At 59.7% G+C, this 19,783-nt stretch overlaps 2 protein-coding genes across 16 annotated transcripts in view; one reads left to right on the top strand and one right to left on the bottom strand.

Annotated features, from left to right (window-relative positions):
• The window catches only part of PPIP5K1 (diphosphoinositol pentakisphosphate kinase 1), a 48,668-nt gene extending 39,862 nt beyond the window's left edge, over window positions 1-8,806 (bottom strand). For 9 of the 14 annotated variants that reach the window (XM_055817699.1, XM_055817775.1, XM_055817736.1 and 6 more), the window contains exons 1-8: window positions 8,712-8,775; window positions 7,522-7,809; window positions 3,941-4,110; window positions 3,495-3,669; window positions 1,736-1,931; window positions 1,552-1,642; window positions 494-579; window positions 107-261 (exon numbers count right to left, since the gene is read on the bottom strand). In XM_055817699.1, coding sequence (XP_055673674.1) covers window positions 107-261; window positions 494-579; window positions 1,552-1,642; window positions 1,736-1,931; window positions 3,495-3,641 — 675 coding nt within the window. In that variant the 5' untranslated portion in view covers window positions 3,642-3,669; window positions 3,941-4,110; window positions 7,522-7,809; window positions 8,712-8,775. Of the gene's footprint in view, window positions 1-106; window positions 262-493; window positions 580-1,551; window positions 1,643-1,735; window positions 1,932-3,494; window positions 3,670-3,940; window positions 4,111-5,208; window positions 5,301-7,521; window positions 7,968-8,501; window positions 8,596-8,711 lie in introns of those variants that run through there. The other 5 variants (XM_055817713.1, XM_055817746.1, XM_055817717.1 and 2 more) reach the window with 5 other exon arrangements.
• Window positions 8,807-9,593: 787 nt separating this feature from the next.
• Window positions 9,594-19,458, top strand: CKMT1B (creatine kinase, mitochondrial 1B). 2 transcript variants are annotated; one of them, XM_055817818.1, is made up of 9 exons: window positions 9,621-9,897; window positions 15,403-15,601; window positions 16,041-16,136; window positions 16,254-16,475; window positions 17,005-17,090; window positions 18,130-18,253; window positions 18,374-18,508; window positions 18,863-18,988; window positions 19,209-19,458. In XM_055817818.1, the coding sequence occupies exons 1-9, from the start codon at window positions 9,749-9,751 to the stop codon at window positions 19,323-19,325; spliced, it is 1,254 nt and encodes a 417-aa protein (XP_055673793.1). In that variant the 5' UTR covers window positions 9,621-9,748; the 3' UTR covers window positions 19,326-19,458. The 2 variants fall into 2 exon arrangements, with proteins under 2 accessions (XP_055673786.1, XP_055673793.1); XM_055817811.1 differs by having other exon boundaries at window positions 9,594-9,897; window positions 16,041-16,475.
• The last annotated feature ends 325 nt before the right edge of the window (window positions 19,459-19,783 follow it).

Below are 19,783 nucleotides of genomic sequence, written 5' to 3'. Positions count from 1 at the left end.
CTTCCTTTCTCCTTCAACTGCCCCAACGCTCCCTCCTGAAGCCACGAGGGTCTCAGAGCCACAGATCTGTTGGTTCCAACACCAAAACTGGTGTCTGCCTCCTCACCTTCCGAAAGAGCCGCTGGCTGCCCCCACCTGCTGACGTCGGGTAGTAAATATACACATTATGGTCTTCAGCACTGACTGGCTTCTCTACAAATGGCTTTGGGAAAACAGCTCCATTTACCTCCACGTGGTCCTCTCCTTCCACCAAGTTGCACTCTGAAGATAAAGCACAGCAGCAGCATGTTAGGAAAGGGTGAGTGAGACAGCTCTAGGGCAGAGCTGAAGCCCTTCAGTCCTGGTTAGTCAGCCAGTTTTGCTGTTGAGACCTTTGTCTGCAAAAAACAACAGACTTGTGAATCAGGCCTCTTCAAGCTGATTATCAGTACCTGTTCTCTGCAGAGTATCTTAAGTATGTGAAAACAGCTTTCAGTAGAGCCTGCGCACTGACCTTCTGGTCTGTCAGGGTCTCGATTGAGCACAGCATAGCGGGGCAAGTCAATTCCCTCTTCTTGAAGGATCCGATACACTTCACGCCTGTAGAGGACAGAAACAGTGTCAGAAGAGTCTAGAAGGTCCTCAGTACATGCCAAAGGGAAGGCTTCACTCCCACTGATGAACAAAGTAAAATGAACACAAAAAAGCTTCAAAGACAGAGTACAAATACTTCTCAGCACATGCTCCCCAGACAAGACCTACAGGCTATAGGGCACGCCTCAGTCCTACTCCCGACAGAGATGCCCCAGAGTAAATCTCTACCTGGCATAAATATAGATGCTCATTTACTAGCAGATGCCCAATCCACAGCAACACACCCAGCACCTGCCACCTACCCAGATCTGCCCTCTCAAAGGGTGCCCAAGCTACCCAACACCCAGGCCAGGCAGATGAAACAGAGCCTCTTTTCACCCTGTGTCAGTGAGGAAATGGCTATTTTTCACTACAGTTACACCTTAGGGTGCCTGTCAGCACCCACAGGGACGCCGCTCACAACCCAAGGCATGGCAGAGGTCTGGGGTCTGGTACGAGCCCTACCCATACAGAGCCAAAGCAGCCTGGCTCTATGCACTGAAGACATGGCTGCAGGTGGCCTCTACCAAAAGCCAACTGAGAAGCCTCTTGAAGCGTCTGGCCAACATAGGTTGGTCACATACCTGAATCTGACCTGGCCTTGCTCCCAATTTCTGCCCCAGAACCCCATCCCGCTACCTGGCTCTCTACTCAGAGACTAGTCTTTTTGCTTCCATTGTGGCAGTCTCATTCTGTGAGACCTCTTCCACTTCCTACTTCATCTCACCATTCCTTACAAGGCACTTGCACCAGAAAATAAAACATGCCGAGTCTCAATGGTTTTACCCCATTGTCTATTCCCCTTGTTTTGGAGAAACAACCCCTAAAAAGCCACTGCTATGGTCCCCTTCCTCCCCAGCTCACTCATTTGCTTGTGGCCAGGAAGATAAATCAGACCCAGGAAGAGGGAAGGGGCTTTAGTGGATCACAGACACCTACCTGTCCTGGATGTAATACTGCATGTCAAGGTCATTAATCAGAAATGGCTTGCACAGCTTGGCATAAGCGACCGCTTTATCCAGGGGGAATCCTGAAATACAGGAGGAGGGGAGGGGGGAAAGAATGAGTGGAAGCTCCCTTGCCCAGATCTCGAGTAGGCTACGACCTGCTGCAGCCTTTTTACCTTTGGAATGGAATGATATGAGGCAGTCACACGAAGGCCAGTTCTCCACCGGTTCGTTCAGAATAACATCTTCCCCCATAATCACCACTGTGATATACTCAAACTTGCACAGACGCTCCAGAATCTGTGTCATGGGCTTTGACTTGGACTTTTTGGTCATGGCACAGATTCCAACCACAATCTGCCGCTCAGGTGGCTAAGGGAAGACAGGGATCAGTTTAGTACAGGATCAGCTACTTCACGGACTTCAAACTGCAACAGTGTAGAAATGCAGCAATGTGGAACAAACAAGGGATTTTCTTCCAACCTTATGCACTCACAGCTCTTGCTAGACATGAACCCATAAACACTCCCAGTTCCCAGCAGCGTCCACTGGAGGACATCATTAAGGAGCAGCCCAAAACAACCGCTTCTTTGCCAGGTAGTACGTACCTCCTCTTTTTACTGGGCACTAATGCTAAGGTCAGAAATAAATATCTGACACCTGAACAAGCAGCCGGGACTGGAATCCCACACCATGTTCTCTGGCCCATAACTCACCAAGACAGTTGATGGACTTAGGCAGGCTCAGAGAACAGCCGCAAATGTTTTATAGCAAAAAAAGTCTAGGAGCTCAGTCTGTTTGTCTTATCTGAGAGAAAACGAAGGGGAGATTGCAACAGTAAGTAGCTGTAAGTAGAAAAGAAAAACTACCAAGTGCTCTTCCATATATCTGCCAAAGGTACAACAAGGTCCAGTGGGATGAGGTTAAGTTGAGTAGGTCAAGAGAGAAGGTGTGCATTCAAAAAGCATTGCTAACCGTAACAGAGGAACAGTCTGAGGTCTGTGGTGGACTTTTCTCCACCATCTAGAAACCCCAGACTGGATGTTTTCCTGACAGATTAATTCTGGCCCAAGCAAGATTAAACGCAGTGAGATCATCTGAAGTGACACACGCAGGACTTCGGGTTACCCAGCACAAACAATTGCAGCTTCAAAGCATAAGCCGAGACTTTAGAAGTTACTGCACGACTTGCAAAGCCAAGGCTCCATGGCAAAAACAACATCTGAGAAGTGAAAGGGTTTCCAAATCCTTCACTACACCTGATAAATAGCTCCTCACCAAGCACCAAAGTACACAACACTGCGTGGGTTTGAAGGAAGCCCCTGTGGGCTCCTAGGTCAACAACCCACTTGCAGAGCGGCAACAGAAATGACGGTTGCACTGGCATATGGTCCCAGCCAGCAGCAATGCCCCTGCTGCATCCAAGTCCCATGCACAGAACAACAAATATAACATTTAAAAGAACACTGAATAGGGGCCAAAAGCAGTCAGGAGCTGGAGATCATTCTCCTTTCTGCACCCTGTTCCTGGAGGTTACAGAAAAGAACAAATGCTTCCTTTCTGCAGACACACTTCTGCCCTTTTCACAGTTCCCAGAGTTTTCCTCAAAAATTTCCCTGGTGAGACAGAAAGGTTTACAGGAGTGCCAGGGTTAAGTTGCTAGGACAAGGAACTCTGCTATTGTACCTGAAAAAGACTGGCAAGCGGAAAGGCCAGGATTTACTGCAGCATGAGGCCGCGAGTAAGGCAGTATGACAATGCAATACACCCCATCAGAAATGACAGTGCCATTCCCCACGGTTGTGCCCCACAGCCTGGTGTCATGTCCCCTGAAATCCCAACTGCCTGCAGCCTCAGCAGCAACCACACAAACCCCAGCTGAGACCCAGGAATTCTGCACAGATGCTCCAACCCAGAACGCCAGGACTTCCTTACCGACTCCTCCTCTTCATCATCTTCAAAGAAATCAGTTTCGTCTGTCTTCATGTTTGATCCCAGAAAGTCTGTCTCATCATCCCTGGAACCAACAACAAACCTGGGAGTGGAGTTGTCTCCTTCACTGGAGGTCGTCAGGGACGACATTGCAGCTTCGGTGGCCGACCATCCCGCTCTGGAATCACAGCATGCAAGAAGGGATAGAGAAGGTCAGATTGCAGGGCGAGCCAGGGGCTGGCTGCACTGGAAGCAGGTGATGGTGGGGAGGGCAGGGACTGATCTGGCACAGACAGTGCTGCCCAGCACAAAAAGAGGGAGTCAGAAGAGACCCTCGGGGTAGGAGGGGATCTGGACACACAATCATTTTAGATAGGCAGCTCCATTGTGCAATTAACCTCTTTGCACCAACTGGAAACCACCAGCACTGAAATCATGTAAAACCTTACAATGATGCATGCTCCACGCCGCTGTCTAAATCATGGAGGGGGACAGTGGGCACTCTCAAAGGCTCGTACACCCAAAGGCATCAACCGGGACTCCAGAAGTTAGAATGAAGCTTAGCACAGTGACAGTGACTTTCCAATTGCCTATTTTCATCCTTTCAGCCCGTGAAGACCTACAGTAACAGAGAGACCAGATTGAGAGGTGCATGAGTTTGCAGGGAAGAGGGTAAAGGAAAAAGTGACAACTCTTTGGCAAGGAAAGAGGACACAGAGTAACATCAGTAACAGTCTGGGTTGCAGGTCAAGGCTTCTGGGTTTGCAAGCTGGCTCCGATTTACTCTGTGACCACGGAAGCCAATTGTCAAGATACAAGCTCTGCTTTATAAACGCCAGGGAAGGAGCGTGTCTCGCGCTGTCACCTACAATAGCAGCACTGTCTGCCATAGAAGCGACAGAGTTTGAATGCACAGTATGTGTGACCTGGACACACCAAGGACACAGCTGTTTACCTCTAACCATAGCTGCACATACATAAATGTCAAGTGACTGCCCTTTGCCATGTTTTCCCCCACTAAGAAGTGGGCAAAAGCATTCCTCCCACATAAGCAAGCGCAACCTTGACAAGAGGACGTTGTGAACACCTCATGTTAAGTACTTCCTAAAAATGGACACGAGACAACTGTCTACTGCTGCTTCTCATGCTCTCACATGATTTCCAGCATTCCCCAGACCGAGTTACTGTATTTCCTCCTCTTTTAAGCATGCTTTCCCTTACAGCCAGTACACCGTAGGAGACTGTCCCGCCACATACAGCTGTCAGTTCCCAGTCCTCTGGCAGCAATTCTTCACAGAGCAGAGGAGCACTCCCAGTGCCACCAGCCTGCCACCAGCACCATTTCACCATGAGAATCCCATCACCAAGAACAACTGAGGGAGATTGCCTTAATCCATTTGAGCAGGGTGGGAACAGGCAAAAGAAACAGAGCAAACCAGCTGCTCGTGAAATCCACCTTGGAAATAAAGGTAAAAATAAAGCACATCTCCACACAGAAAGGCTGTGGGCGCTCCTGGGAAGGACAGGAGATGTAACAGGTAAATGCTCAGAGAAAGTGCTGGAGCAGAAGCACACAGGACAAGGTCCCGCAGCCACGCCATCAGGCACTGGTTCGACAGCAAGCCCATCAGTTATCATGCCAGATCTACTGGGGGAGCCGACACCAACCCACCGGAAACCAGAGGGGTGACACAGCAAGCCCCAACTTTGCACCTACCGCTCGACAGACAATCTCCGCTGCCCGACTCCCAGCTCACACCGGTCTTCCACTTGTGCACCAAGGCCAGTGCTGCCTGCTCCCACACAAACCTGGAGGCACAGGGCACACCCAGCACAGAAAAGTGTTCCGATCAGCAAGAGTTAAAGCTGTAATTTCACCATCAGTGCTCTCCACTGGTGGGAGCAACAGTGCTGGCAGACCAGGCTATACCGGCATGCTACTGTGTGCTCCATATAGTCCTACTATTTCCACAGGACGACAAGAGTGGGATTCCTGACACGCTCAGGAATCATTTTCATTCCTGCGCCCTGCTGCCTCAGCACACCAGTGCAGACCGAGACCTTAGCAAGTACACTACCAGCTTGATGGCTGATGATTTAATGAAGTAAACCATGCAAGAATAGGAGGAGGGTTGTTTCCTCCAATCCCTTACTCTCCCCTCCCTCCTGGAAAAAAACAGATCAAGCAGCAGGAAAACCTTTGCCCTAAGAAGTAAGCAATGAGCTCTCTACATCCCTGCTCCTACCCCAGAAAAAAACCCTCTGCCTTGCTCTGTAGCTATTTCTAGAGGCCAAGACATGCCATATTCAAACCAGGTAGAAAAACTAGAGCCTCACTGAAGCCAACAGCCACTGATGCATCAATCATGCCCTTAGGGTTAACAGGGAAAGCCTCAGGATCTCAGGTTGTTTCTGGTGTGGAGAAAAGAAGAGAGTATAACCAAAACCTTTTTCAAGTTTCTCTTTAAAGTAGATCCCTCATCTGACTAGATTAATACCAAGAAAGACTACAGACTCTTGATGAAACAGAAGTTTTAGCTACAGGCATAAAACTAAGGCATCTAAAACTCAGACAGACTGTTGCTTTTAAAGGGAAACACGGAAGTGCAGCTCTATGTTCCGGTATCAAAGGCTAATAACAGGAGGTTTTGCCAACATGACTGAATCAGCCCTAGTGCTAGGCTTTCAAAGAGTTCATGATGCCAGGAGGGTGGCACCTTTCCTCACAGAAATGGTACCAGCAAGGTTCCTGTGCAGCACGCAGCCCACACCACCACCACACCATTACTGCTTTTCTTCCAGCCTGGAGCTATGTGAGGCACTGACAGCATGCGATACTGATGGTTCTGCATCATTCTCACCGCCTCCTGAGCTAACTGCTCCCACAGGTCATACATTCAGACCAGTCTCCACTTGCTGAGAGTGCTGCAGGTCTCACCTTTTGCTAATCACAGCAAGAAAATTTAAGCACCGAGTTAATGCCACTGGCTGTATCGTCCAAGAGAAACAAAAGCATTAACACAGCCCTGGCATGCATGCAAGAAAGGTAAAGATGGTTCTGGCTTTGAGTATGGCATATTCAGGCTTGCTAGTCTCATCACAATACAGAAGGCAGTACAGAGCAGCCACTACAGCTAAAGGCATTCTTGCACTCTCTTCCAAGAAGGGCAGTGATGATCCGGTACGCAATCATAACAGAGTTTACCATAATCACCTAATGGCAATAAGAAGCTGCTGACACACAACCTGAAACAGAAATGTGCACCTTGTCTCTTAAATGTACTGGGACTAATTCAGCTCCCTATATTGGTGATAGCAAATGGGATAGTAGGTTGTTTTCCAGTTCCCCGGCAGATCATTCTGGTGCTGTTCAGGTAAGAATGCTCACAGACTAAAGAGACTTATTCTTTGTGTCGCTGTATCCTGAGGTACCAGAAATTTAAGAAAGAAATAGGTTATGATCAGGTCTTGTATTAACTTTGTTCTTAGTGTAGCATCAACCACCAAAAGTGTAGGTGTGGGTGTGGGGGTTTTGTTCCCTTTTGTTTTTTAAACACAGCCTGCATGGTGCATGATTTGAAAGCGCAGTCCCTGCGGTGGAGGGCTGAAGGGCCAAGGACTGCAGCAACCCAACAAGGCTGATCCTATCGCTGGTGGCAGCAGCCACAGGCGGTAGAAGAGGCAGCTCTGGGAGTGGAGACCAGGTCTGCGCACCCAGGCAGCACTAGGTGGGAGGTCCAAGGAGCTGCATGCGGGCAGGCTGCAAGGACGATTACAGACCCACAGCCCAATTTAAGCCAGGTCAAGTATCTGCAGGATTGGAAGCTTGAAGAATACACATAGCTGGCATTTTAAAATATTAATGCCGGCAACGTCTTGTTGAACTACCTGAAACCGCTGTGGGCACTAAAACTAAACAAAAAAAACCCAACCCTGAAAGCTTAGGCCTTGATCAGGGAAGTACCTTTGCCCAAAGAGTTACTCCCCTTGTCACAAGGGCTATTTGTATTAAGGTTAATTACATACTTACATACAAAAGGTGAAAGCTGTACTCTTATCGTAGACACTTAATTGCTTCAGGAGAAAAAGAACACCTATTCCAGAGTTAATAATTAAAAGCTATTTCGCTGTGGCGTATCAAAGAAAGCTCTCTGTGTTCTGTTAACGCAGAAGTCCAACGCGTTCACAGCCAGGCAGCTGAAGGCAAGCTTCCCAGCGCTCCAGCAGCACTTTCGGTAACTCCAGATCTATCGACATCTTCAAACCCAGCGCACAGCCAGGGCGCAAACACGAAATGTCTCCCGAGCAGGAGCTGTTTCTGCCAGACAATGCCATTTGCAAATTTAGTAAAAAAACCTCTCGGCTTATTGCTTCTACACCTGAGCAAGCCTTCTGCTGCTCACATAGCAACCGCAGCAGTAAGGTCAATCCTCACCTTTGGAGACAGTTTTTAATGAGATTTTAAAATTACACACACAGGTGAAGTGTGAAACCCGGCAGCATCAGAATGTCCCTGGGACTGTAACCGTTAATGAGGGTTTATTAACGGGCGAAGGGCCGCGGCTCGCCCCTTCCCTCAGGCCGCGGGCGAGGCAGACACAGCCCAGCACGCCGGGCCCGGGCCCGCCCGAAGGGAACAGCCGAGACCCCGGCAGGGCACCGCTGCGCCGCTAGGCCCCGACGGGAACCCACGGGCCCCCGCTCCCCGAGAGAGCTCGCCGCGGCCGGGACGGTGCGGGCTCCGCTCGCCCGTGGCTGGCCGGGCCGGGGCCCCCCCCCGCCGCCACACCCGCGCCCCCGTGCAGAGCCCGCCGCGCCCCCTGCCGAGCCGGGAGGGCAGGCCGCGCCGGGGGGGGCCGAGCGCGCTGGCCCCAGGGACCCGGGCGGGGGGCGCGGAGAGCGGCCGGGCCGGGCTGGCCGCGGCAGGCCCGCGGCAGGGGGGCTGCGGGGCGGCAGGCCCGCGGCGGGGAACCGGGCCGCGCCTCACCAGTGGCCGCCGCTGCCACCTACCCGGCGCTCCCCGACAGTCGACGACGACCGGGCCCAAGAGCGGCGCGGCCCACTGTCGTGTGTGTCATGCCCCCTCCCACTCCCTTCGCTTCCCCTCCCCGCCCCGACCCGGGGGTCAGTCTCGGGCCCGCCGCACCGGGGAGGCCCCGACACCCCGGCGGCGGCAGCAGGGGGCGCCACGCCGGGCGCCGCCATTTCCCTCCCGCTCACCTGCGGCCTCCGAGCGCATCCTGCGCCGCCGGCGCTGCCGCCGGCCAATCACAGCCTGCTGACGGGCGCAGCCGTCCAATCGGCGGGGAGGGGGGGCGGGCCGGCCGGGCCTCAGGCGGGTGCGGCGTGGCGACCCCTAGCGGCGGCGGCGGGGAAGGCTGCGTGGCCGGGCGTGCCGCGCGCACGTGGGGCGCGGGCCCAGCGCCGGGTACCGGCAGCGCCACCGGGTCCCGCGTTACCACGGCAACCGCACCGCGCCGGCTGTCCCCCGCCCCGCGGGACCCGGGCAGGAGGCGCGAGTGTGCCGGGCGGCCGCTGCCCAGTGCGCCGGGGAAGTCCGGGCGACGGGTCCCGGGCAGCGCCCGTCGCCTCTCCCGTCCCGTGGGGCTCTGCGGCGGCGGAGCGCGGCGCGCTGCCTGCCCCGGGGCTGCCGCGGGCACTGGGACTGCGCGGGGCGACCGCCCCGTCCCGGCGTGTGGGGCCCGAGCAAGGAGCGCCCAGCGCCGGGCAGCGGCACGGCGTGCGGTGGGAGGGCCGGTGACCGGTGACCGCCGCCCGCGCCAGGCCGTGCCGCCGAGAACCGGCCGCTGGCCCGTCCGCTTGTCCCGGCCCGCATCCCACGCGCGGCTCCGGGCCGTCAGGGAGCCGCGCCCGCCTCTCCCGGCCCCAGGACTTTGCCCCAGCCGCGCCCTCGCCGCCGCGGCCCGCGCCGTGCCGTGCCGTGCTCGTGGCCCGCCGGTGGCGGGGTCCGGTGCCGGGGGGGGGCCCGGTGCCGGTGCGGGGGGGGCCCAGCGCCGCTGCCCCGCCGGCGCTGTCCGGCGCGCAGTGCTGAAGGCGGCGGCGACTCCGGTGCGGCGGGCGGGGCGGGGCGGGGCGGGGGGCCGAGCAGGTGGCGGTGCCGCTGCGGCCCCCCCGTGCCCGGCCGGCTCCCCGCCCCCCGCGCGCCCTGCCGCCGCCGCCGTTCCCATTCCCGTGCCCGTTCCCATTCCCCTCACGTCCGCCTCCCGGCCCCGGCGCACTCGCTCCGCCGCTCCGCGATGGCCAGCACCTTCGCCCGCGCCCTCTCCGGCCGCCGCTCCGCCGGTCTCCTGGCCATGGTGGGCGCCGGCTCGCTCGCCGCCGGTTTCCTGCTCGCCCGGGACACGCTCAGCGCGGGCGACCGGCAGCGGCGGCGCTACCCACCCAGGTACCGGGCGCGGGCGGCGGGGGCGCCCGTGCGGGGGGCGGCGGGCGGGGGCCGGTCCCCGCAGCACCGGCACCCGGGGAGGGCGGGGGTCCCGGGGCGACCCTTGGGGGCGGCTGGGCGGCCGCTGCTCGTCCGCGGGCGGGGGTTGACCGGGACGGCCAGGAACCGAGCCCGTGCTCGGCGGCGGGGAGTGGGAGGCGCGGCGGCGGGGGTTCGGCCGTGTTGGACGGAGCCGCCCCGCTCCGGGCCACCGGCGCCGCGAGGCCCCGCCGTCCCCGCGCCCAAGGGCACCGGCGCCGCCGCGGCGGGGCCTCCCCGGCCTCCCCAAGCGCCGGGCGGCCCCGACAGCCGCGCTGGGCGCAGACCCCCGGGGCCCCCCCGGGCGCGTCCCCGGGACCGGCTCCAGGACCCAGCGTCCCTCCAGCGCGGCTATCCAGGCTGGGAGCCCCGGCACTGCGGCGGCCCTGGAGCACCGGGACAAAGCCAGCCCAGGGACAGGCGGCAGCGGGCAGGGGACAAGCTCCGGGGGTCCTTGGGGCTAGGGGCTGCCCCGGTGGGGGGCTCAGCCTGGCAGGGCAGTGCTGCCGGGATAGCCAGTGCGGGCCAGGACACAGCCCAGGCTCTGCCCGGTGGTGGCGGGAGCCAGGGGCCAGTTGCCAGCGTCCTGGTGGGAACAGGACGGAGCGAACAGGTTCATTTTCTTCTCCTGGTGAAACACCCAGGAGCTCTGTCCGGAAAACCGGTGTCGGAGCAGTAACTGCGGCGCCGTGACAGCCCCCGGGGGCTGGCAGCAGCTCCTGGCCCGAGCCCATCTGCCTGGGCCAGCCTCCGCGCCTGCCTTGGGGACAGGGGCTTCTCTATTTAAAAGCAAAGGCTTCCTGGCTGCTCCTCGCTCTTCCATCTTGGGGGCAGTTTTTAAAGGGAGCCGGAGGGGCCCGCAGGTGCTGAGCAGCCTGCGGGTGAGTTTGGGGTGAAGACGAGCCCTGGGATGTGCAGTCAGGATTTCTGGGAGGTGGGCACGGAGCCGAGCTGGGCCGGGTGGGCACATGCACAGCCGTGGCCTGGCTTAGGGGTGCTTTTTGGGTAATGCTGGCTCTGCGAGAGCCACTGGCCGTATTTGCACAACGTGTGCCTGATCCCTTAAGCCAGATAAGTGTCACAGCTACAGAGCGGTGCTAAGGTTCAAGCACCAGCACAGAAGGTCTTGTGTCGCTCCCCCTTTGACCTGCTCTTTGTCAAAGGCTGCCTCGGGGAGCCCGGCTGGGCCCCAGGAGGGGCACTGCCGTGGGCAGAGGTATCAGCGCTGCTCCGCTCGCCCCCGCTTGCCATAGCACCAAGGAAGCGGGGGGCTCAGGCCAGGAGAGGTGGAGGCAGGTCCCGCTTGGCTCCCTTGCTGCCTGGCCCCCGGGACCGTGGGGGGCCAAGGTACAAATGGGAGCTGAAGGCAGGAGCTGCCTGTGCCTCACAAGGACCAGGCAGGGTAGGGACAGGGTCAGGAGGGGAGAGGGACGAGGTGGTCCTTCCACCTTGCCCTGGTACTGGCTGCTCGCCCTGGCAGGTCAGAAAGCGAGGAGCAGGTTTTCCTCCCCATCCTGATGCCGGCAGAGCCTGCGCAGGGTGAAGGAGCGGCATGGGGAAGGAGGCAGCACGTTACTGCTCCAAACACACGCAGCTGCTGCGATCCCTGCACCAAACACCGTGCAGTTAGAGAGCGGCGCTGCATTGCAGGCTGAGAGCGCTGCTCGTGCAGAGCTGTGTGCTCAGCACCGGTGCTGGGGGCTCCGATGTGCTGGGTCAGGCCACAGAAAGGAGGGGGCAGAAATGGAGCAACTCTGGAGAATGATGAAGGCTGGATGTTATTGTTTACTCACCTCCCAAGAGGGCTGTATTTTCAAGCTTTCTGAACAACTGCAGGGTCATAGACATCAGGTCTTTACCGAGGGAGGATGGTGAGAGAAAAACACCGGGACCTGTGAGACCTGCTGTCTGGCGTGAGAAAGGCAAGCACCCTGCCCGCGTCCTGCTCCTGCCCGCAAGGGCACCAGGGACCGGGGACAGCTGGTGCCACTAAACCTGGACACATCAGTGTCCCCTTGTGCGCACCGCTAAGTCCTTGTTTGTGGCTAGGGGCAGGGGCCAAGCTGGCCGTGCTGTAAAGCATTGCTGTAGCAGGATCAGTGGGCTGGGGAAAAACAGCAGGGCAGGACATCAATGGTGAAAACAAGGACAGGGCTGGGGGAACAGCCAGGCACCATCTGCGGGAGGGAGGGGGCTGAGGTGAGCCTGGAGGGGGGGGGTGAAACCAAGGTAGGGGATGCGGCTTGAGAAGCTCTAAAATGAGCTTCCTGGGAGGGTCTGTGTGGCTGGGTCTGGTTCAGTGATGGTGCTGGCACGGGCAAGCCAGCCTGCCTTTGTCCGGGGATTCTGCTCCTCTGGTCTTTACGTGAAATAATGAGAGACACCGGCAACAGCTTTGAGGGATCTGAGCTGCCCTCCACGGTCGCTTGTCAGAGGCACCGCAGGGCAAATCGCCACGCTGGGGGTGGTGGCATGGGCACCCCCCGCAGAGGTGACATGGGCACAGATGCCGGAGGGGGAAGGGGGGTGTCTGGCACCATGCCACGTTTGGATGGTGACGCCGGGGCTCCCTGCCAAAGCATCTCCACACAAAGCCCGAGCCCCCTCCTTCCTGCGTAAACAAGCCACATGCTCTGCTGCTGCAGCACCCTGCCAGCACCCTGCTCCTCCCGCCCACCGCCACCGCGCAGGGTCTGCACCGCTCGCCCCATGCACCCCCATGCCTCCCAGGAGGCCACGTGCAGCAGGAGCTGCCCGCAGCGTGGCACCCACAGGGACGCTGGTGCCAGGAAGGGTGCCGGAGGTGGCTGGATTAGGGTGAAGAGCCCAGAGAAGCTGCCCAGCCAGCAGACGGACTAATAATACCTGCTGGGAGCTTAGCAGGTCCCTGCCCGGGTGAAGCACCTCCTGGCACAAGGGCAGGGAGGGCGGTTGCTGCAGGCGGCTGCACCCTGAGGTGGCAGGCAAGGTGACAGCGTGGAGCAGCCTCCAGGGCGCTGCAGGTGGCAGCCCAGCACCCACGCTGAGTTGTGCTGCTGGCAGATATCCACCTTGCACAGAAGATGCTGCCAGCCCCTGCAGCCGGGGGGGAGCCCAGCCTATTGCCCGGTGCCATGGCACCAGGGACAAAATATGATGCTGAAAAGGGTCATGATTTTAAAGCCAGCTTTGGGGACCAAAACCAAGGGGCCAAGGCAACCTGAGTAAGGCCAAGTGCAGTGTCGCCTTTGTGCCTGAGGCAGAGGACACCTGGACACCCAGAAGAACACAGTGGAAGCCATCCCACACCAGCCTCAGGACCAGCCCAGGCTGCAGGGTTGGGTGCTGCTCTGGTTGTGTGGGGCACCGCTTGTGAGCACAGCACCAAGCGCTCAGCACCTTCATCCCTGCATCGCTCTGCTGATCCTGGCACCATCCCGCTCAGTTCGGGTGCTTTGGAAAGGCTGAAGAGCGATCCCCCAGATTTGCTGACCATGGTTTGGGGCTGTTTGGGGGGAGGGTGTGTTTGGACCAGGAGATGAATCAGCACTGCAGCAGGCACAGAGCCTGCAGGCAGTGGCCAGAATCTCAAGGTTTTGGAGTCTGAGCACCTCAGTGAAGGTATGGATTGCCCATAGCAGAGAGCATGTTTAAACCTACAGCAGTCCTCCACTTACTGAAGTAGGTTTGCTTCCCTTAGTAACCTTTGCTGCCGCTTTGGATGTAGTCTGCTGCCACCAGGGTGGAAAGCGCCACAGGCTGTGGTCCTGGCATGCCAAGCGGCACTAGCCATGCTGAGGACAGAGGAGTTACATGTCCAAGTGTCACATCCTGATCAACAAGTGCTTTTATGAGAGTGTGTCCCCCTGGGGAGACACAGGTCAGTAGCCAGCTGATGGCAGAGGCAGGAGCGGTGCAGGAGGCTGGGGCCGGCTGCGCCCTACACATGATGAGCCAGCCTCTGAACTGGAGCATCTCAATGTGGCCCAGATATGTGTGTGGGCTGGGGGAGCAGCCCTCAGCCTCCGTGTCTGGGACAAGTTGCTGCCTTGGAGCAAACTCCTCCTTGCGTTGGTCCAGGCTGGAGCTGCCAGTGCTTCCCTACGCAGAGCAGACAATGTAAGCCCTACCTCCCTTTCTTTCTGCAAAGCGCAGGAAGTCACAAGCAGTGCCCAAGCTGTAGGCAAAGGGCCAATGTACATTCCTTGGCCTGCAGCCGCAGGGGAGGAGGCAGCAGCAGCGACAGCACTCTGCATTGCAGCACGGGGGCCGGGTGCTGGCAGCCAGACCTGGCGCCCTGGGTGGGCACTCAGCCCAGGAGCAGGACCCGAGTGCCGGGAGGGTGCCAGGACTCGCTGCTGGTGATGGTAGTCGGGCATCGCTCCCACTGCTCCAGACCTGCACTAGCTTCAGCATCTCTTCGCCCACATGGATTGCCCCCGCCAGCTGGGCCACCTCCAAAGCAGTGCCCCTCCAGGCAGAGGAGACAGGCATCCCCAGGGCTTTGGGACCCACTGTGGCCACCAGCCAGGTCTCCTGGGCTGACAGGGGCCAGTCCTGTCCCACTAAGGCAAGTGGAGGCACCACCTCCCAGCATGAGGGATATGGCCAAGGAGAGTGCTGTCGGGGTCCTGCCCTGCCAATCCCCCCGTGAGTGCAAGAACAAGCACAAAGCCTGGCTAAAGTGGGAATGAGGTCAGGAGAAGGCCTCCTGCTAAGCTGATTAGACGAAAGCGTCCCCCTAATACAATAAACTGCACCAGAGCAGTGCAGTTCCCAACGGCTGCTGATCCGGGTCAGCCGATCTCCTGCCCTGTGGCATCTCAGGGGACGGGGATCGAGGTGCCCAGATGGGGCCCAGGGGCCAGACACACCAGGACCCCCACGGGCTGTGTGCCCTGCTCCTGCACTCGCTGCATGGGCAGACCCTGGTACTGGGCAGAAGGAGCAGTGGGAGCAGCCACCCCCTGCTTGGGCTGGTGTGGGGGCAGCCTCAGGAAGGAGAAGGGGAGTGAGACCCTCCCCTCCACAGCCTGGCCACCCTGGCAACACAGTGCACAGCCTCTTGATGGCTGCCCACGCCCCAGCGCCGAGCTGGGGCTGACGTGGCTGCCACCGCTTGCCCAGCAAGCTTTACCAACCCCATGGCCCTGGTACGTGGCTGATAAGGAGCCGCACCCTAACAACCAGTCCAGATTTTCTCATAGGCTCTTATTCCTGTGGCAATGTCAGCCCTCAGCTCAGGCTGCTCTCTGCCCTCGACACGTGATGCCCATAACTGCCTTCCCACTCCCGGCTGGCCTTTGCTGGAGTGGGCAAGCAGAGCAGCTTGACCGCCCTCCCCAGAGCATCCCTGCCCACACCTGCCCTGAGGGTCTCTGTGGGGCAAGGGCATGAGCACTTGGGGTCCCCTGGCCCCAGAGGACTCATCAGCCTCTCCTCCCACAGCGCTGAGTACCCCGACCTACGGAAGCACAACAACTGCATGGCCAGCAACCTGACGCCAGCCATCTATGCCAGGCTCTGTGACAAAGCAACCCCTAATGGCTGGACCTTGGACCAGTGCATCCAGACAGGTGTTGACAACCCTGGCCACCCTTTCATCAAGACGGTGGGCATGGTAGCTGGTGATGAAGAAACCTACGAGGTGAGTGGCTGGAGCCTTGCCATGCTCCGGGCTCTCCAGGGTGCCTGCAGCAGCCGGAGGTGTCCCAGTACCTGCAGTACATCCAGCAGCCCAGGACATTACTGCCCAACTCCTCCTGCCCAGCCCAGGCAGCTGGAGAGGCTCCTTGGCCAGCCCCAGTGTGTCCCAGTGGGACACAGGGCTGCTTCAGAGCAGCTGTTCCTAGAGCCCTGCAACCTCCTCCTCCTCCTCCTTGTCCCCGAGCCCAAATTGCCTGGGCAGTGTCAGCCCCATGGATTGCTACTGCATTGCAGGACACACCGTTGGCCCCCAGCCCCCCTCTGCATGCCCCCCTGCTGCCACATCCCCCACGCTGGCAGCAGGACTGTGCCACACTCACGGCAGGGGCTTCGTGGGGCGCTGGGTCTGCAGTGCTGCACATCATCCCGCTTGCTTCCAGGTGTTTGCTGACCTGTTCGACCCAGTGATTCAGGAGCGGCACAATGGGTACAATCCCCGCACCATGAAGCACGTCACAGACCTGGATGCCAGCAAGGTGTGTGAGCCAGGCAGTGGTGCTGCACATGGGGGAACTTCCCCGGGACTCAGGGGACAGGATCTCTGCCAGCACTGGTGCTGCCCCACGCATCCCCATGGCTCCTGTCTGTTCCAGATCAAGTTTGGCCACTTCGATGAGCGCTACGTGCTCTCATCCCGGGTCCGGACTGGGCGCAGCATCCGTGGGCTGAGCCTGCCACCAGCCTGCACCCGTGCTGAGCGGCGAGAGGTGGAGAAGGTGGCTGTGGAGGCGCTGAACGGCCTCACCGGAGACCTGGCGGGCCGGTACTACCGTCTCAGCGAGATGACAGAGAAGGAGCAACAGCAGCTCATTGACGTGAGTCGCTGCAGCTCCCAGCCAGCCACCCCAGGTGGCCGTGGAGCAGGACCCCTTCCCTGGCACTGCCTCTCTGGGAGGCTGTAGCCTCCTTTCCCAGCCCTGCTGTCCTATGGGACCAGGACCCCCTTCCCCAACGAGGCTGCCCCACGGTGCTGAGGGTGCTCACGGTGCCACTCAGCCCTCCTGAGCCAGGGGAGGATGGAGCTCGCTGAACACAGCCCCAGCAGCTCACAGCCCCCTCTGGCTCTCACCCCGTGTCCCTGCCCACGCTCAGGGACAGGTGGGCTTGTGGCACACAGCCGGTGCCGCACCAGCCCCTGGTATGGGGTGGGCTGTGCACCAGCAGCCCTCTGCCTTCCTGGCCAGGCAGGCAGGGACTCCTGCCCTCCGTGCTGACAGTGGGTGACCTTGCCCTGCCTGGGACAGCTGGTACATCTCCTGCACGGCAGGCTGGGGGCGGTGAGACGGGATGCCCTGGCACCAGCCATGCAGCCCGGGTGAGCCCACACACTCTGCCTCCCTCCAGGACCACTTCCTCTTCGACAAGCCGGTGTCTCCGCTCCTGACAGCAGCAGGAATGGCCCGGGACTGGCCTGATGCCCGAGGGATCTGGTGAGGATTTGCCCCAGCATGGGGCAGTCAGCAGGGCAGAAAGGCAGGGGGTGTTGCTGCTCCATCCGGCTGCCCCAGCCCCACCACCCTTGTTCCTCATGCTTGCTGCACTGCAGACCTCAGTACGTGTGGCACCAGTGCCCCTGGGCCGTGCTCATCCCAGGCTCTGTGGTCTGACCTGGGAGTCCCTTGTGTGCTGCCACCAGCAGCCAGCTGCTCTGTACACAGACCACAGCATCCTCCTAAGAAGTGGGACTTCAGAGCTAGCCCCTGCTGTCGGTCCTTCCCACTCTCACCATCCTGCAGCACCCTGCACTCCAGGCTGCCAAAAATCCGTAACTGCCTCCTGCTCCCCAGGCAATCCCTGGTGCTCCTTCTGGCTCTCTGCATACTCTGCCTGCCCCCAAACTTAGCCTACCACGACTGCATCTCACTGCTCCCTCCCAGCATCTCTGCACAGCCATGCAACGTCCCACGCAGCATCCCACACACACACACGCAGAGTGACAGCCGGCACATGCACCCGCCCATGCTGCCCTCGCTGGCACAGCGCCTTTATAGCAGCTTCATGGGAAACACCTCCACAGCACCCATGGTCCCCAGCTCCAGCTACCCCCTAACCCAGCACCCCAACCTGCACCCCATGCCTCACAGACCCCTCCCACTGCCTGCATGGTGCAGGAGCCGTGCTCCCATCCCCAGTTCAGGCAGGGTTGCCACCACGCTGGCACCATGCTGCTCCTCCCCAGCAGCACTTGCCTGCACCCACAGCACCAGGGCCGGCACCCATTGCCTGCAGCAGCACACATGGATGAACGCTGGCATGTCACCAGGAGCATCTCCTGGCCGCCTCACTGCCAGGCAGTGCTCTGGCAACATGCTCCCAGCCATGGGTGCAGGCAGAGCACCGGGACCGCGGGGCAGCACTGGCACCATGGTGGCAGGGGCAGAAGGGGACAGCTGGGGCTGGCATGGGTGGCTGGGTGGGCACGGGACCTCTGCCAGCCACCAGCATGGCTGAACGCAGCCCTGTCCCTAGGCACAACAACGAGAAGACCTTCCTGATCTGGATCAACGAGGAAGACCACACGCGCATCATCTCCATGGAGAAGGGTGGCAACATGAAGCGCGTCTTCGAGCGGTTCTGTCGGGGGCTGAAGGAGGTGAGTGCCCACCAGCCCCGGCTGCGCCAGCCCCATGAACAGGCAGGCAAACAGGTGGGCAGGGATGGGGCTGGCACCTCCTGGCTGCGGGCTGAACGGCTGCTGGTGCCTCTAATCCAGGTGGAACGGCTAATCCAGGAGCGAGGCTGGGAGTTCATGTGGAACGAGCGGCTGGGTTACATCCTGACCTGCCCCTCCAACCTGGGCACTGGGCTGCGAGCAGGCGTCCACATCAAGCTGCCGCTGCTCAGTAAGGTATTACCATGGCCAGTTTTGTGGGGAACCAAGCCAGGGCTGCGGGGACCACCGGCTTCCAGGGCACAGGGAGCCCAGCCACGCAGGAGGTGCAGGACTGCGTGGGACCCGGCTCTGGACCTCTCTCAGGTTCCCCCGGGAAGTGTACGGTCCAGCCCCCACCTGCTTCTGTGGCTGGAGGGGCCAGGGACCCAGGTGTCAACCCGGGTCTGCTCAGGGCAGGGCTCTCTGCAGGGATTACGAGCCCACTGACAGGGTCCTGCAAGCGGCGGGAGGGCTGCCCCGGGGGGCTGCAGAGCCCTGACCCCCCAGCTGATGGTCCCGCTGAGCACTGACACCTTCTCTGGGCACCAGGACAGCCGCTTCCCTAAGATCCTGGAGAACCTCCGGCTACAGAAGCGCGGGACGGGTGGTGTGGACACCGCAGCTACTGGCAGCGTCTTCGACATTTCCAACCTGGACCGGCTGGGGAAGTCAGAGGTGGGTGCCAGGCAGAGCTGCATTTGAGGGGGGGGGGGGGCTGGAGTGCGTGTGCATGACGGGCCCATGGTGCCCAGACAGCTCTGGGATGTGCGCTGGGACCAGCACATGGGTGCTGGGGGTGGCAGCGCCTGCCCTTGGCGGTGGGGCCAGTGGGGCACCTCGCCGGGCTGGCCCCCAGGACAGCCCCTGAGCCAGCACGTGTGTGCTCCCGGTGCAGGTGGAGCTGGTGCAGCTGGTGATAGACGGTGTGAACTACCTGATTGACTGTGAGCGACGGCTGGAGAAGGGGCAGGACATCCGCATCCCCTCCCCAGTGCCACAGTTCCGGCACTGAGCTGGACCAAGGCAGCGCCAGCCCCATGGGACCCAGCTTCTGCCATAGCTTACGTGATCCCTGTGCCCAGCATGTCGCTGAGTCCTGTTACTGCAACGCGCCAGGCCAGACCCCATAAACGTGCGCTGCTGTAGCCGTGGCTCCGTCTCCTCCTTACCCCAGCACCCACCACCCGGCTGATGTCCCCAGTGCCCTGTGCCCCTGCAGAGAGGCACCCACCCACGTCTGGGTTTCCTGCACCCGTCCCGAGCAGCACTTGCTGGGATTGCCCTGAGCCACTGCTGCCCTGGGGAAGGGTCCTGGGGGCCGCTGGGGCTACCCTGGTCTGGGGGGCTGCAAGGGACTGCATGAGGGTAGGGAGCTGGGTGCCAGGAGCTGCTGGGACAGCCAAGGCCAGAGGAGAAGGTGCTCTGGAGCCACATGTCACTGCAGGGAGCAGGGCTCGTCGCTTGTGCCCG

The sequence above is a fragment of the Falco peregrinus genome, chromosome 1 (genome assembly GCF_023634155.1).
Source record: "Falco peregrinus isolate bFalPer1 chromosome 1, bFalPer1.pri, whole genome shotgun sequence".
In the NCBI taxonomy this organism is placed as follows: domain Eukaryota; kingdom Metazoa; phylum Chordata; class Aves; order Falconiformes; family Falconidae; genus Falco; species Falco peregrinus.
The sequence above is the reverse complement of the archived record's forward strand: the minus strand, read 5'-3'. Positions and strand labels throughout refer to the sequence as shown.